The sequence below is a fragment of the Selaginella moellendorffii genome, unplaced genomic scaffold (genome assembly GCF_000143415.4).
Source record: "Selaginella moellendorffii unplaced genomic scaffold, v1.0 SELMOscaffold_109, whole genome shotgun sequence".
In the NCBI taxonomy this organism is placed as follows: domain Eukaryota; kingdom Viridiplantae; phylum Streptophyta; class Lycopodiopsida; order Selaginellales; family Selaginellaceae; genus Selaginella; species Selaginella moellendorffii.
The window spans coordinates 1-13,282 of record NW_003314370.1 but is presented as its reverse complement, the minus strand read 5'-3'; the positions used below and the strand labels follow the sequence as shown (position 1 = coordinate 13,282).

At 47.0% G+C, this 13,282-nt stretch overlaps 6 protein-coding genes across 8 annotated transcripts; 3 read left to right on the top strand and 3 right to left on the bottom strand.

Annotated features, from left to right (window-relative positions):
* The first annotated feature begins 551 nt into the window (after positions 1–551).
* Positions 552–2,695, top strand: LOC9662406 (pentatricopeptide repeat-containing protein At4g02750). The gene is made up of 2 exons (XM_002990485.2): positions 552–630; positions 1,350–2,695. Exons 1-2 carry the CDS (start codon positions 552–554, stop codon positions 2,693–2,695), a joined length of 1,425 nt encoding a protein of 474 aa, XP_002990531.2.
* Positions 2,696–2,982: 287 nt separating this feature from the next.
* LOC9631516 (probable galacturonosyltransferase 13) lies at positions 2,983–5,707 on the top strand. Its single transcript, XM_002990484.2, has 6 exons — positions 2,983–3,475; positions 3,680–3,732; positions 3,835–3,990; positions 4,054–4,641; positions 4,704–5,006; positions 5,083–5,707. Exons 1-6 carry the CDS (start codon positions 3,196–3,198, stop codon positions 5,365–5,367), a joined length of 1,665 nt encoding a protein of 554 aa, XP_002990530.2. The 5' UTR covers positions 2,983–3,195; the 3' UTR covers positions 5,368–5,707.
* Positions 5,708–6,282: 575 nt separating this feature from the next.
* On the bottom strand, positions 6,283–7,811 carry LOC9631515 (mitochondrial phosphate carrier protein 3, mitochondrial; the record flags this gene model as incomplete). The annotated part of the gene is made up of 6 exons (XM_024664291.1): positions 6,283–6,379; positions 6,542–6,666; positions 6,792–7,006; positions 7,079–7,122; positions 7,234–7,595; positions 7,671–7,811. Coding segments are annotated over 6 exons (963 nt in total), but the record flags the coding sequence as incomplete, so codon positions are not given.
* On the top strand, positions 7,810–8,285 carry LOC112342443. Its single transcript, XM_024664260.1, has 2 exons — positions 7,810–8,041; positions 8,109–8,285. The coding sequence occupies exons 1-2, from the start codon at positions 7,810–7,812 to the stop codon at positions 8,252–8,254; spliced, it is 378 nt and encodes a 125-aa protein (XP_024520028.1). The 3' UTR covers positions 8,255–8,285.
* On the bottom strand, positions 8,278–11,640 carry LOC9631514 (GTP-binding protein TypA/BipA). Of its 2 annotated transcripts, XM_024664263.1 has the most exons (20): positions 11,182–11,404; positions 11,066–11,126; positions 10,933–11,007; positions 10,728–10,878; positions 10,601–10,669; positions 10,371–10,540; positions 10,175–10,318; positions 10,001–10,126; positions 9,847–9,945; positions 9,671–9,794; positions 9,555–9,618; positions 9,442–9,496; positions 9,266–9,390; positions 9,133–9,206; positions 9,022–9,071; positions 8,879–8,965; positions 8,772–8,822; positions 8,629–8,712; positions 8,514–8,564; positions 8,278–8,450 (listed from the first exon to the last, which is right to left on the bottom strand). In XM_024664263.1, exons 3-20 carry the CDS (start codon positions 10,996–10,998, stop codon positions 8,367–8,369), a joined length of 1,674 nt encoding a protein of 557 aa, XP_024520031.1. In that variant the 5' UTR covers positions 10,999–11,007; positions 11,066–11,126; positions 11,182–11,404; the 3' UTR covers positions 8,278–8,366. The 2 variants fall into 2 exon arrangements, with proteins under 2 accessions (XP_024520031.1, XP_002990467.1); XM_002990421.2 differs by having other exon boundaries at positions 11,066–11,640.
* A 112-nt stretch (positions 11,641–11,752) lies between these two features.
* LOC9662611 (DNA-directed RNA polymerases I and III subunit RPAC2) lies at positions 11,753–13,201 on the bottom strand. 2 transcript variants are annotated; one of them, XM_002990420.2, is made up of 6 exons: positions 13,032–13,201; positions 12,860–12,978; positions 12,718–12,804; positions 12,252–12,666; positions 12,121–12,197; positions 11,753–12,044 (listed from the first exon to the last, which is right to left on the bottom strand). In XM_002990420.2, exons 4-6 carry the CDS (start codon positions 12,347–12,349, stop codon positions 11,866–11,868), a joined length of 354 nt encoding a protein of 117 aa, XP_002990466.2. In that variant the 5' UTR covers positions 12,350–12,666; positions 12,718–12,804; positions 12,860–12,978; positions 13,032–13,201; the 3' UTR covers positions 11,753–11,865. The 2 variants fall into 2 exon arrangements, with proteins under 2 accessions (XP_002990466.2, XP_002990465.2); XM_002990419.2 differs by lacking the exons at positions 11,753–12,044; positions 12,121–12,197 and having other exon boundaries at positions 12,538–12,666.
* Positions 13,202–13,282: the final 81 nt, after the last annotated feature.

Below are 13,282 nucleotides of genomic sequence, written 5' to 3'. Positions count from 1 at the left end.
AGTAATATGAAAATATTATCAGATTTTGCAGAAAATAGTAATCAGATTCCAAAAAAGTGATAAAATTGCAATCCATAACCTTGGTTTTTGGCAACCATGCAACTAATAGAATCTATAGCTTTATGGCTCTAGTTGAGAATGCAATTAAACCTAAGTTGTAAAGGGGAATTTGTGGAGTCATGAGAAGGTGATGAAAGACTTCTAAAAAAGAAAAAGGATAAATGTAATAGGAGGGGAATAGATAGATTGTGTAAGGAATGGAAAATTATTTTTTGGAGGATAACTAAAGCAATCTATGAATATAGAACTCTTGTTATAAATCATATCTAGAAAAATGAGTGGTAAATCTAGAGGCTATCAAACATGTCAATCATCATTTTACTTCTTTGCCAATAATTTGTACAAACTCATACAAAACTAGCAAAGAAATTCTAAACACATGGTAAGGCTCAGCAAGTTGGGAGTGTATAAGTTTCTATTTGAGGTGTAGTTACATTGAGTGTGAGTTTGATAAATGCCAATGCTTTTGTGGTGATTCTGGCTTGTCTTACATGGTAGCATGGATTATGCCTGAGCCTGACAAGTTTCGAGTGAATGCCATGGTGGTGCTTATAGCTCTCTCTTGCTCAGGTACATAGAAAATGGCTGCAGGCCACAGGGATGATCAGGGAACTAAAAATCCAATAATCATAAGAATTTAAAAGCAAAAAAGATCTAGAGACTATAAAAACATGTAGATCAAATAAAAAACTAAATGTTGTTTGCTTTGAACCTTTTCATTTTTGCTCTAGAACTCACTTTGGAATTCAAATACTCCACATGATGCCTTAGCTGAAAAGTGAGGCATCAAGATTGCAAGCAACCTTGCCACACTTTCAGATCAATCTTTACTTCAATAATAAATTTACCCTAAACACTTAGAGTATATTCTAAAATACTAAATGTCCCCATGCCCATATCAAAGGAAGTGTAAGACTGAAATGCTCTTTTTTCTTGGCAGAATATGAAAAAAGAGATTATTGAGTGTTTAGAAGCACTCAAGTCATCAGAGTCTACAAGCTTTCAACAAGTAAAACAACTTCACTCTCGTATTGGAGAATCCCATGTTTTATGTAGAGACTCTCGCATAGCAAATCTTCTAATTCAAATCTATGGTAGCTTGGGATGCCTTGGCGAGGTATATTGCATTTTCAAGACCCTACACCGACCTAGCATATTATCCTGGAACATTGTCCTTGCGGCATATGCTCAAAATGGGTATCTTGAAGAAACAAAATCTGTGTTTGATCAAATGCCCGAAAGAAACATTGTTTCCTTTACTACAGTCCTTTCGGCATTTGCTAGTGCAGGCTTTCTTGACTCAGCCAAGGAAGTCTTTGAGACAATGCCCGAAAGAAACGTAGTCTCATGGAATGCAATGCTGACTGCATTTACCCAACAAGGGCATCTTGAGGATGCGCAGATTCTTTTTGAAAAGATGCCAGAACATACTGCTGTGTCATGGAATGTGCTTATCAACGCTTATGCAGAGCGAGGAGTTTTAGAACAAGCTCAACTGGTGTTTGAAAACGTTCCCCAAAAGGATGTTTATTGCTGGACTATTATGATCACTGCAAATGCCATCAAAGGAAATCTGGATAGCGCTTCTAAGCTCTTTCGAGATATGCCGCAACACAGCATTGTGACATGGACGGCCATGGTACAGGCATTTGGAGAGAACGGGAATATCCAAGAATCTCTAAATTATTTCTCCAAAATGCCCGAGAGAAACTCTTTTGCATGGACGGCATTGATCATAGCTCACATCCACGGGCGGGATTTGGATGGCGCTACAAGGACATTCCGGAATATGCCCGACCACAACATTGTTTCGTGGACGGCGATGATCCACGCGCACGCGGAATGCGGCAACATCGACGGCGCCAAGGCCGTGTACGACACCATGCCTGAGAGAAACGTGGTGTCGTGTACGGCCATGCTGGTGGCATACTCCCAGGCCGGACATGTGGACGCGGCACGTCGAGTGTTCGATTCCATGCCTCTCTACAACGTCGTGGCGTGGAATGCCATGGCGGCGGGATATGCCTTCCAGGGGGACCTTTGGACAGCCAGGATGATGATGCGCAGCTGCCCGGAGACGAATGTGGTGTCGTGGACGGCTATGATGGCGTCGTACGCCCAGTACGGTCACTTCAACATTTCGGAATCTTTCTTCCAGCGCATTCCGGGGCGGAATCTTGTCACCTGGAACGCGTTGATCGCCGCCGCCGCCCAATCCGGCCACGCACGCCTTGCGATCGAGCTCTTTCACGAGATGATCGTGGAATCGGTCGAGCCGGACGAGATCTCCTTCATGATCGCGCTCGCGGCGTGCGCCCACCTAGGGCTGCTGGATCTCGGGCGCAGCTACTTCGCGTCGATGCTGGTCGATCACGGCGGCGGCCTGGCGGCTTGCAAGGAACACTACACCTCGATGGTGGATCTCCTGGGACGCGCGGGCCAGATCGATGCGGCGGCGGAGCTGATCGACACAATGCCGTTCGTGCCCGGCGGAGTCTCCCTGGTCGCGATCCTGGGCTCGTGCCAGACGCAGCGAGATCTGCCGCGAGCGACACGGGCGGCCAGGAGATTGCTGGAGATTGATCCGCGCAACTCCAGCTCCCACGTCCTCCTGTCGAGCTCCCTCAGGAATTAGCGAGATAAGGAAGACGTGGCATCCTCATTGTCAATACTGACAACGTGGCACCGAACCGCGTCTCCACGTGGACAGCGCGCTCTTTCCCACTTACGTGTTCCTTCCTTCACGTATAAGCCAATATGTCTGTCCATTTTCAAGTAAGAATAGAGACAGGACACCGGATCGACTCCTGTCCGATTACGTAAGAAATAGACGAGCTCAGGTAATGACATGGGCGGGGGAAAAGCGATAAAAATACGAACAGCATGTCATATCTGTTTTTATCACAAAGGGATTGATGCGAAGCTTCCCGGTGGTTTGAGGGATTTTCCCCGGACAAAGGGTGCCACGGAGGGTTTTTCCCTGCCACATCAGCATCTTCCCCAAGGGAAATCCCCTTGGAAATAATAGCTGGCAAAGGGAGGGGGGCAAATATACACACACGCGAGAGAGCCGAGAGAGAGAGAGGCAATGGCGCTGATGATCGGCAATGGCGCCACACCGCGCCGGGAGTGGCAATGCCAGTAGCTAGGCGTAGCGGCAGATCACAGGGATTTCTACGCGGGCGGCGCCATAGATCAGCCAAAATGCAGGTCCACATCTCGCCTAGTATGCGGCGCATCACGATTTCTACATCGAATGGCTTCCTGGATCCCTTGAAGATCAAGGTCGCGGCGCGCTACCTCTCGCATCGATGCCTCTTCTGGTCGATTCTGTTCCTTGCCTTTTTGCTGCCTTTCATCTTCATTACCACGGCGCTCATCACGCTCGAGGAGGTCAACAAGTGCTCGTCAATGTGTAAGCTCCTCGATCCTTTTCTTGCGCCAATCCATCGTTCTCCCTTTTTCTTTCTCTCTTTTCTCTCTCTCTCTCTCTCTCTCTTTCTATATTTCCAATTAGCTATAGAAAACGCGTGGTGCTGCGATGGATTGGCTCTTTCCCGGCGCAACGCTTGGATCTTTCGATCGACTGATTGGCAACGCTTGGATCTTGGTTTTGCAGATTGCTTAGGGAGGAAAATAGGACCCAAGCTTCATTGGAGGAGCGATCCCACGGTGAGTTCTTGTCGAGCACTCTTCTTTTTATTATTCGCGGCCGCTCGGCCGTGGTCAAACAGTAGAGACGCGTAGTAACGGGATTTTTTTCTATGTGGGCAGAGGCAATCCAGACATGTCCACTCCATCGTCATGCAAGCGTCAAAGTCGGATCTCCCCGCGGGCGAAAACGTGCCAGAGAGTTTTAGTGAGTTTGTGGCCGAGGTGGAGGCGAATCGCTACGATGGCAAGACGTGCATTCTAAAGCTCAAGGCTATGGTAAGTTCTTTGTCCATGATTTTCCTCTAGAAGTTCTTCATGTCTTTGTTCTGCCTCACACAGTTGGAACTTCAAGAGCAACGAACGAGAACTGCTAAGCTGCAAGAAGCAGTATACAGGCATTTTGCTTCTAGCGGGATTCCAAAGAGTATGCACTGTCTTGCGTTAAAACTTACTGCCGAGTACTCGTCCAATGCTAATGCCAGAAGAGAGCTGCCATCGCCCGAGCTTACGTACAGACTGACCGATCATTCTTTCCACCACTTTGTCCTGGCCACGGACAATGTGCTCGCGGCCTCTGTGGTTGTATCGTCGGTCATTCGAAACAGCGCGCAGCCTCAGAAGGTGGTGTTCCACGTTGTGACTGACAAGAAGACGTATGCTGCGATGCATGCGTGGTTCGCTTTGAATCCGCTGCCTCCTGCGATCGTCGAAGTGAAGAGCTTGCATCAGTTCGAGTGGCTCACCAAGGACAACATTCCGGTTCTGGAGGCTATGGAGAATCATAGCGACATTCGCAGATACTACCACGGGGATCATACTGCTGGTGCCGACTTAAATGTTTCTCCGACCATTTTAGCATCGCGGCTGCAGGCTCGAAGTCCCAAGTATATCTCCATCTTGAACCACCTGAGGATATATCTTCCAGAGGTAAGCTTTTGCTGCGAAATTGAGATCATTTATTGACCGGTTTCTTCTTTTGTTCTCGGCAGCTGTTTCCTGAGCTTGACAAAGTCGTGTTCTTAGACGACGATGTCGTGGCTCAGAAGGACTTGTCTCCATTATTTGGAATCGATCTCAATGGCAGAGTTAATGGAGCCGTAGAAACCTGCCGAGGGGAGGACCCGTATGTTATGTCCAAGAGGTTCAAGACTTACTTCAACTTCTCGCATCCTCTCATAGCAAATCACTTTGACCCGGAAAAATGCGCCTGGGCGTATGGGATGAACGTATTTGATTTGCAAGCTTGGAGGAGAACGGACATAACCAAGACATATCACTACTGGCAAAAGCAGGTTCGTTTGTCTTGCCATTACAGTTTGTTTTTTGTTTTTTTCTTCTCTAACGCATGCTGTCTGACGTTGTTTATAGAATCTCAACTCTAACTTGACACTATGGAGACTAGGTACTTTGCCTCCGGCACTGATTGCTTTCGATGGCTACGTATATCCTATAGACTCCCAATGGCATATGTTGGGCCTGGGTTACCATGTCAAGAGCAACCTGGACAGCGTTCAAAAGGCCGCTGTGATTCACTACAACGGGCAAGCAAAGCCGTGGCTGGACATCGGGTTCTCAGTGCTAAGGCCGTTTTGGACGAAGTATGTAAACTACTCGAACGAGTTCATTAGGCGGTGTAATATTTTGGAGACTTAGGACGAGATGCCATCTCTGTTCATACCATTCTTTGGAGGAGAGGTACCGCAGCAATTATCATCGTCATCTTCGTCATCGTCATCTCATCCACACGGGAATAAAAGGATTTAGCAGCAACTTTTTTTTTAAGCTCGGTCCATCGTCGTCACGGTGAAAGAGGGTCGTTACTTCAGTGCTACTGGCTGCCGCCATCACGTTTCTTTGCTTGGTTTTAAGAAGCGAGAGGCAGGCACGCAAAGCATCGAAGATTTTGAGATATATTTCAGTGAAAGAAAAAGAGGTGAAGTTACTGGTTTCCAGGTAACCAAAAGAGAGGTCGCTCAATTATTTCGGTTCGGTGCATTACTTTGATACTTTCTCCTTTCTTTAACGACTTGATAGTGCTTGCAGTGTCTTAAAAGAGTATTTTAAGGACTCTCGCTACTTTTAAGTTGCGCTTCTACTGGACAGCACACATGAAAAGAGGCATGCATTGTGGGCGCAAGGCAACGGGCTTAATGACGAGAATCCAAGGTGCGTGAGTGAGCTTTACTTTTCTTTCCAGTTGCCAGGATGTAAGATAACTAGTAGTGGCGAGAGACCGCGACACATATTTTATGCTGCAATAAGCAGACAAATGTGTACTGGGACCAGCCTTTCAGGATTCTGATTGCAGCAGCATGTTCACATCACGACGACTTAATGGTCTCGAGGAAACGTTTTCTCACCTTTATCTTGGAAGCTCCGTACAACAGTCTCCCGGAATGCAAAAGTAGGGAGCATCAGCAAGCACAGGGCAGAGAAAGAATGGGCTCGAAAGGAAAGATTTGTGGAACAATTTGTCCTGGCGCTACTTACCAGTACTTTTCCTTTAGGACTCGGATGTGCCGGTGTTGCTGTTCTTGCTGGATGGGATGGAACAAATTCTCAAGGTACTCAAAACAAAACATATCTTTTTTATTTGCGACCTTTCTCATTATCTTGCTGCTTAGGTGGTGACGGTGCTGTCGGTGCTGCACCACCTGTTGTAGGCCTGCAAAAGGAAGAAGGTTGTGATCATGAGACTATCAAATCAATGGGATGTAGTGTATAGTAAAGGGATGAAGAAAACAGGCAGACAGGCAGGGGGGCAGGCAGGCTCGAAGAAAATTCAAGGCTCAGCAAAGCTCAGTTCAGCAGGGATCAGGGAACTTACAATCCAACAAAAACTTTGAAGGCGTCGTAGATCCCCCATTGTGCTCCTGTCAGCGTCCCGACCATGACAATCCGGAGAGGGAGACCTCTGGTCATCAAGCCAACGAGTCCCATCTTTTTAATAGCCTGCAAGCGAGCAACGTGATAAGAATGATTGGTGGTTTTATACCACAGGTGTTAGTACCAGCAGCAGCAACAGGTGTTTAGAAGGATTTTCTAGCGACAGGATTATTTAGGATAAGCTGACTTACGTCGCCGACTGTTCCGCCTTTGGTGCTGTTGAGGAAGGAGACGAGATTGTCTGCCGGATGGGAAACTACTGCACAGAAAATACCAGCAATGTATCCGGCTGCGAAGCTAACTTCCAGTTGCGTGAGCTTGGAGCATTTCTCCTTTGGTACCGGGACGACGTACTTGTAGAGGGCCTCCACCGTGCCTTCGAAGCAAGCAAACTTCATCATCGTGTCTGCGAGGAGATAAAGGGGAAATAAGTTATGGTCAGGATCCAACTCAGCAGGTGGAAGGAATGGATCATTACAGGGAATTTGTCGACCCCACAGTGGCGCAAGTCCCTTGTACAACCTGCGATACATTCAAAGGACACTCACGAGGTTAGTCGCAACTTTATATTATCATTTTAAGGTGTGTTGTGACTTTGCTTTTAATGTTTAGTTGGAAGCCGCAAGAATGTACCCGCCGTATCCTTCTTGTGCGACAAACTTCGAAAACCCATCCCTCAGTCCGTTAGCAAAGCCGGGCTTGGTCTGCACACGGACCTTGATCGCTTCGAACGGGCACAGAGCGATATCGGCGAAAAACTCCGCGGATGCTGAGCCGGCCAGGTAGACGAATGTCTTGTAGTCGTGGGCGACTTCCTCTCCAACCATGTCAGCGTAAAACTTTTTGAAAAACTCGTACAGCCCGAACTTGCAGGCTCCCTGTGCGCTGTAGCCGATGAGAGTCGGCCCCCAGCCTTTGAACAGGCCCTTGGGACCTTGCTCCTGTTTGATGATGGAGAATCCGGTCCCTATGCTCTTATACTTCTTCGGATCAATCTGTAAGTGGTTTTGAAATTTTATTTTTTTTAGTTTCTCCATTCGTTGTTTTAACTCTTCTTTTCAGGCTCGTACCTGCATGTTACACTTGACGATGTCCAAAGGCGTCACGAAAGTGTGGGTGAGGCCGCAACTTAGAATCCCTCCGGCGGTGCAAGCAGCGTAAAACTCGGCCGAGTAGAGTGGGATCTTCCCCGGCTCGCTCGCCGCAGGTATGAAGAATCCTCCTCTTTGTCCATCCGCTGACACCGGTGGTGCGTTCTTTCTCTCCCCGCCAGGACGCAGCATCGCTCTTATGCTTCTCGGTGGCGAGAAAATCCCGGACAAAGATTTCCGCCATGAGGAGAGCCGAGTGGGACTGGACGATGGCGGAGAAGGCGACAGCAAGTCCGAGCTTGCGGAGGGTCTCAGGGAAGAGAAAGCGCTGCTGTGGTACAAATGCGTGGGTAAGTACGGCCTTCTCGTCGTCTCATCCCTGTGAGTTCCAACTCCCAACATTCTTGGAAGTCTCAGGCTGCCAGCGTCTGGGCCCCTCCTGGAAGATTTGCCATGGAATCGTCCTCACCTCTCTGCCTCGCGAATCAAAATTCTGTGCCATCGATCGCCACCAAATCCATCGCCCATGTCGAGAAAAATTTGTTCCACTTCGGGTCTCTTAACCGCCAATCTAGGTTAACATAAAAACTCAAACTCGTTTAAGTTATTTGAAAATCTCCCGCGCAAAATTTGTCCACAGCGCTAAAAAAATTTTATATACTGTGATGACGCTTCTCACGAGGACAGCTTCCGTGCCGCCGCCTTTCTCTTTGTACTGTCCAGATACTTTTTACGAAGCCGGATTGCTTTGGGAGTCACCTAGAAAAAAAAATGCAAAAAAGAATAAAGATTGGTTTTCTCCCTTTCCAATAAAGCAATTACCTCAATCAGCTCGTCCGCTGCAACGTATCCAATAGCTTCTTCCAGAGTGACCTGACCAACGAAACAATTTGCGTGTAAGTGATCTCTACCGAAACAAACGCAAAGCTCTTGTTACCAGTCTCGGGGGAGTGAGCTTGACGTTTTCATCTTTCCCAGGAGCACGTATGTTTGTCAGCTCTTTCGCTTTCACAGGATTCACCTGCAAGTTTAGTGGCTGTTAGCGGCGGAAATTTTTCGAAGAAGAGTGCAGTGATTTACGTCGAGGTCCGCGTCTCTACAGTGTTCTCCTACGATCATGCCTTCGTATGCCTGTGGGCGTTTTTGCCAGAGAAGGAAGTCAATCTCGAGTTTGTTTAAAAACTTACCTCGTCCCCCGGTGGAACAAACATGGTGCCTCGAGACTCTAGTCCCATTAGAGCATACGCGGTGATTACTCCTTGTGCAGTGGAGACCTGTGTAAACAAAGACAAGCTGATTAAAGCGCGTGGTAAACTTCGAGAAGACTTACCAAAACTCCTCGCCTAACATTTCCAACTGGACCTCGAAATTTGTCATAAGCTACAGGAAGCCAGGTACAGAAAGTCAGAAGGGAGAAGAGTTAAAAGAATATGGCACTGACATAAGAAAGCCCGATGCATGAATCCTGTGCCATGGGTGATGGTGCTAAACGAGCTTCGATAGCCGACCAAGCCTCTGTTTATAATTTTACTTCAAATAATTAGTCAAAGCTCAAACCATCTGAAATACTTTACCTTGATGGACAAGTGAAAGTCATTGTAGTGCGACCAACAGACTCGGGGCATGGCGACATGTCAAGAAGTTCGGCACGCCTGTGAGTAAGGGACTCGATAACTGTTCCAGAATGTTCATCGTTCACCTGAGATGGTTTAAGTCAATCTCTATAAACACTGTTCCACATTTGAAATACCTCGATTCGAAGTTCTTCTATAGGTTCTAGCTTTTGGCCGTTTTCAGTCTTATAGCTGCAGGAAATACACAGGATAAGAACCGTTTATATAACGAGAACGAAGTATCGCTTACAGAACTGCGGGTGGCGAAACAGATAGCTCAAAACCTTCTCGTCGCATGTTTTCTATCAAAATTCCTGCACCGGGAAACGTCTCATCAAACCATTCTTAAAAAGAAAAGTAAATTACCGAGTTGCAGCTCGCCTCTGCCCTGTACTTCATAAGCGTCATTCGAGGTTGATCTGAGAACCTTAATGGACACATTGGATTCTTCTTCAGCCTTTAAACGATCGCCAATCTTGGCTCCTGTGAGCTAACAATGAAAAGCTAGTATCAACCAAATCAAGCAAATCTTGGCAGCTTACTTGTTTTCCATCCTTCCCCGCAAGCGGTGAATCATTAACACTGAAAGTCATAGATATTGTCGGCGGGTCCACTTTCACCGAAGGTAAAGCTTCCTTTACCTGCATTGTGCGTGCACTGGTATAAAAAGCTTGTCGAGAAAAAGTAGCAACTAACCTCCACTGAAGCCACACTATTCCCAATATATGGTTGAGCAAGACCCGCAATAGAAACAATATCTCCCGCGCCAGCGCAGTCGGCCACTTCAGATGCAACGCCTTTCTTTTTCAAAATCTTGACAATCTGCTCGTAAAAGTGTAAGTCGCAGCTCTTTAAAACCAAAGGACTTACTTTCCCTTCGTTGAATGTTTCGCTGACATCAGTGTCTTCCTTTTTGCGTATTCCATGGACTCTGTCACCCGGTTTCACAGTCCCTGAGTAAATCCGTCCAGTCAATATGCGGCCAAAATATGGATCATGCTCCATCATTGTGACCTGCGCTACTTGTGAAATAAAGGAAAACATCTGAAACTACACTGCCTCTTACCACCATTTGAAATGGCGCATGTAGATCACACTTTGGTGGAGGAACGTATTTTACAATTGTATCGAGCAGCGGAGCCATAGTGGGTTCTCCTTCTGGTGCCTTTGTGAACGTAGAAGAAGCCCATCCCTCCTTGGCAGAAGCGTACAAAACTGGAAAGTCTAGTTGCTCCTCTGTAAAACAAGGAAGAAGAAAAATTAAACGAGTGAAGGCTGGGTAAAATTACTGCTTACCGGTAGCACCAAGGTTTGCAAAGAGATCAAAAACCATGCTTTCCACTTCTCCGCACCTTTCTTCCGTAACTAGAGAATGAAAAAAACAAAAGCATCACAATTTTTCCAAGGAGTCGTATCTACATACCTGACGGACGATCGACTTTGTTGAGCAGCAATATAGGGCGAATCCCCGATTTTAGAGCTTTGGCGACCACAAACTTTGTTTGTGCAAGCGGCCCCTCGCCAGCATCGACAACGAGCACAGCTCCATCAACCATACCAATAACTCGTTCAACCTGTCAAAAGAAGCAAGAAATTTCTAAACAGGAACGACGAAGAAACTTTCATACCTCTCCACCAAAATCTGCGTGACCAGGAGTATCAACAATGTTGAGAGAACTGGTTCCCCAGATCATAGAAGTATACTACCAAGAGCACACTCTTAGCGCAAGAAGGAAAAAAAAAAAAAAAACGAATGCATACCTTGGAAGCAATTGTGATACCACGCTCCCTCTCGAGCGTGATGGAATCCAAAGTTCTATCTCTGGCGACAATTGCCCCGCACTGCCTGAGAAGCCTATCCATGAGAGTCGTCTTACCGTGATCGACGTGCGCAATCACAGCCAGATTCCGGATCAAAGAAGGGCTCGTCACTCGCTCCGCCGGATTCGAATCCGCGGAGGCGGCGGCGGCCACGGCGAAATGCCTGCTCCAGCGCCACAACGCCGCCGCCCTGGAGCCGCAGAATCCATCGGCAGTGGCGCTCCACAGCCCCCTGCGCAGCATTTCTCTCCCGCCGAGAGAGAGAGAGATATTTCCCACCCTAGGGTTCTTGGCAGGGTTTATGGACGAGAGAAGAAAGAAGAATAGCGCGACTAGTGAGAAGCATGGATCCTGGGCTGCCGATTCGAGCAGCGCGCAGGTAATGCGAGGCGCGAGCTCTGCCAGGGATCGAAATTGACCATCGTTGACTTTTCGTCGTCTCTTTCAGTCAAACCCCAGGAATTTTTCTAAAGGCAAAAAGTAAACCAAAAGTTTAATGTTTTGTTCCTTTTATGTTTCTATTTAACTCTGATCTGTGAAGTTATATTTCCAATGTCCTTGCGCGAAAAGCTCTAATGATGTTTCTAGATGATTTTATTTCCTAGCTGGGAGAGAGAGCTCTAATGATCTGCGAAGTTATGTTTCTAGATGATCTTATTTCCTTCGATCTGTGAAGCCAATGATCTTATTTCCTTGATGAGAGATTCTAACTTATCATCTTTGGTCGTGAGGACTTTAACTCAATTGCCCGATCGGTGAGTCAAGCCGGAGGCGTGCGTTGCTGTTCCCGTGCTCACCTCTGGACGCTGCTCGTTGGCCTTGAATCGCTCCACGGCCGAGTCCATGGTGGTGCTTACATGCTCGCAGATGGCCACCATGTCCAGCAACGCATCCTTGAAAACCTCCTTGGCTGGCGCACCTTTTCAACATTGAAATGATCAAAAGCATCACTCTCGTGATCAAGAACTTTGGTTATAACATGAGGAACAATCTACCTGTTGTTTGGACTCTCACATTCACCTTGTTCTCGGACGGGTGAGGGACGCTGTAGCCACAGAACACCACCCTAGGGCTGCACACAGAGAAAACAGAATCAAGAATTCATTCCTTTCATGGCTATTCAAACTCTTTGTTGAGGAGGAATCGCAACGAGTTGCCCAAGGTGTGATCTTCGCCATTGAAGCAGAATGTCGATGAATGGGACTCCTCCGAGCCAAGCTCCATGGCCGAAAGCGCTCTAATTCAAGAGCTAAGGCTCCAATCTCACAAGCAAACCAAGAATATTTTAATTGTCATGAGAATATGCTGGACGTAACTCTCGAGTAGATCGTCTGTTCTTGTCAAGTGGTGGCTGATGCAAACGCTTTGCCAATACTAGCAAAACTTGTTTGACCAAATGAGAGGGACATGGGTCTTGATCAACGATAATGACATACATACTTAATACATAACAATAAACGTACAGACACAGATAAATGGTAGATTTTTCACTACTTCTCCAGCAACGACGACCGGGAAATCCTAGCGTGTGCATTTTTCGCCTACACTACAATTGCATAAGCTTTCGAAACAAAAGGTGTGAATGATTTTACCTGGTTTTCCCAGTTCATAAAAAATGTGAGGAAGCAAAGGATTATCGTCTGAGTCGCGTTTCCGCAAGCTATTCCAATCCACAACCCCTGAACATATATGTAGAACACGAATATTAAGGATCACAAGTTTGTGTCGTCTTACCATCCCATAGAACTTAAAAACAAAACCAAGAACCACGGCTGTCGGCAAGCCAACAACGTAGAAAGCCGTGAGATTTGCCAAAGCTCCCACGGCTTGCCATCCGCAACCTCTGACGACTCCTATATGTAAAAAGGTTGATCACAAGCGAGGATTACTTGGAAGCATAAATTACCTCCAAGCACGCATTGGATGGGATCACAAGCTGCGATGAGAAAGGCCACCTTGAGCAAGCTTGCAATGTGTTCGACCACGTCCGTTTCGTTACTGTAGACCCATCCGATGCTTTTCCGAAATGCTAGAAACACTACCACCGACAGAATCGAGTTCAAGGCCGCCATGCACAAAGTACTCCCACTGCTGATTTTGCGACCAAGTGATTTCCAGCTCCAAGCTCATTTGCAACACGAGTGCTGGGTCGAAGAA

Coding starts and splice junctions, on each gene's coding strand:
- LOC9662406 (XM_002990485.2), top strand. CDS start 552: ATGGTAGCATGGATTATGCCTGAGCCTGACAAGTTTCGAGTGAATGCC. Junction 631..1,349: donor TATAGCTCTCTCTTGCTCAG/GTACATAGAAAA, acceptor TTGCTAGTGCAG/GCTTTCTTGACTCAGCCAAG.
- LOC9631516 (XM_002990484.2), top strand. CDS start 3,196: ATGCCAGTAGCTAGGCGTAGCGGCAGATCACAGGGATTTCTACGCGGG. Junction 3,476..3,679: donor CAACAAGTGCTCGTCAATGT/GTAAGCTCCTCG, acceptor TTGGTTTTGCAG/ATTGCTTAGGGAGGAAAATA. Junction 5,007..5,082: donor ATCACTACTGGCAAAAGCAG/GTTCGTTTGTCT, acceptor CGTTGTTTATAG/AATCTCAACTCTAACTTGAC.
- LOC112342443 (XM_024664260.1), top strand. CDS start 7,810: ATGAAGAATCCTCCTCTTTGTCCATCCGCTGACACCGGTGGTGCGTTC. Junction 8,042..8,108: donor GCTGTGGTACAAATGCGTGG/GTAAGTACGGCC, acceptor TGGAAGTCTCAG/GCTGCCAGCGTCTGGGCCCC.
- LOC9631514 (XM_002990421.2), bottom strand. CDS start 11,368: ATGCTGCGCAGGGGGCTGTGGAGCGCCACTGCCGATGGATTCTGCGGC. Junction 9,946..10,000: donor ATAGTGTGGCTTCAGTGGAG/GTTAGTTGCTAC, acceptor CGCACAATGCAG/GTAAAGGAAGCTTTACCTTC. Junction 8,966..9,021: donor ATGTTAGGCGAGGAGTTTTG/GTAAGTCTTCTC, acceptor TTGTTTACACAG/GTCTCCACTGCACAAGGAGT.
- LOC9662611 (XM_002990419.2), bottom strand. CDS start 13,197: ATGGCGGCCTTGAACTCGATTCTGTCGGTGGTAGTGTTTCTAGCATTT. Junction 12,979..13,031: donor CATCCAATGCGTGCTTGGAG/GTAATTTATGCT, acceptor TTTTACATATAG/GAGTCGTCAGAGGTTGCGGA. Junction 12,805..12,859: donor TTTTTAAGTTCTATGGGATG/GTAAGACGACAC, acceptor ATATATGTTCAG/GGGTTGTGGATTGGAATAGC.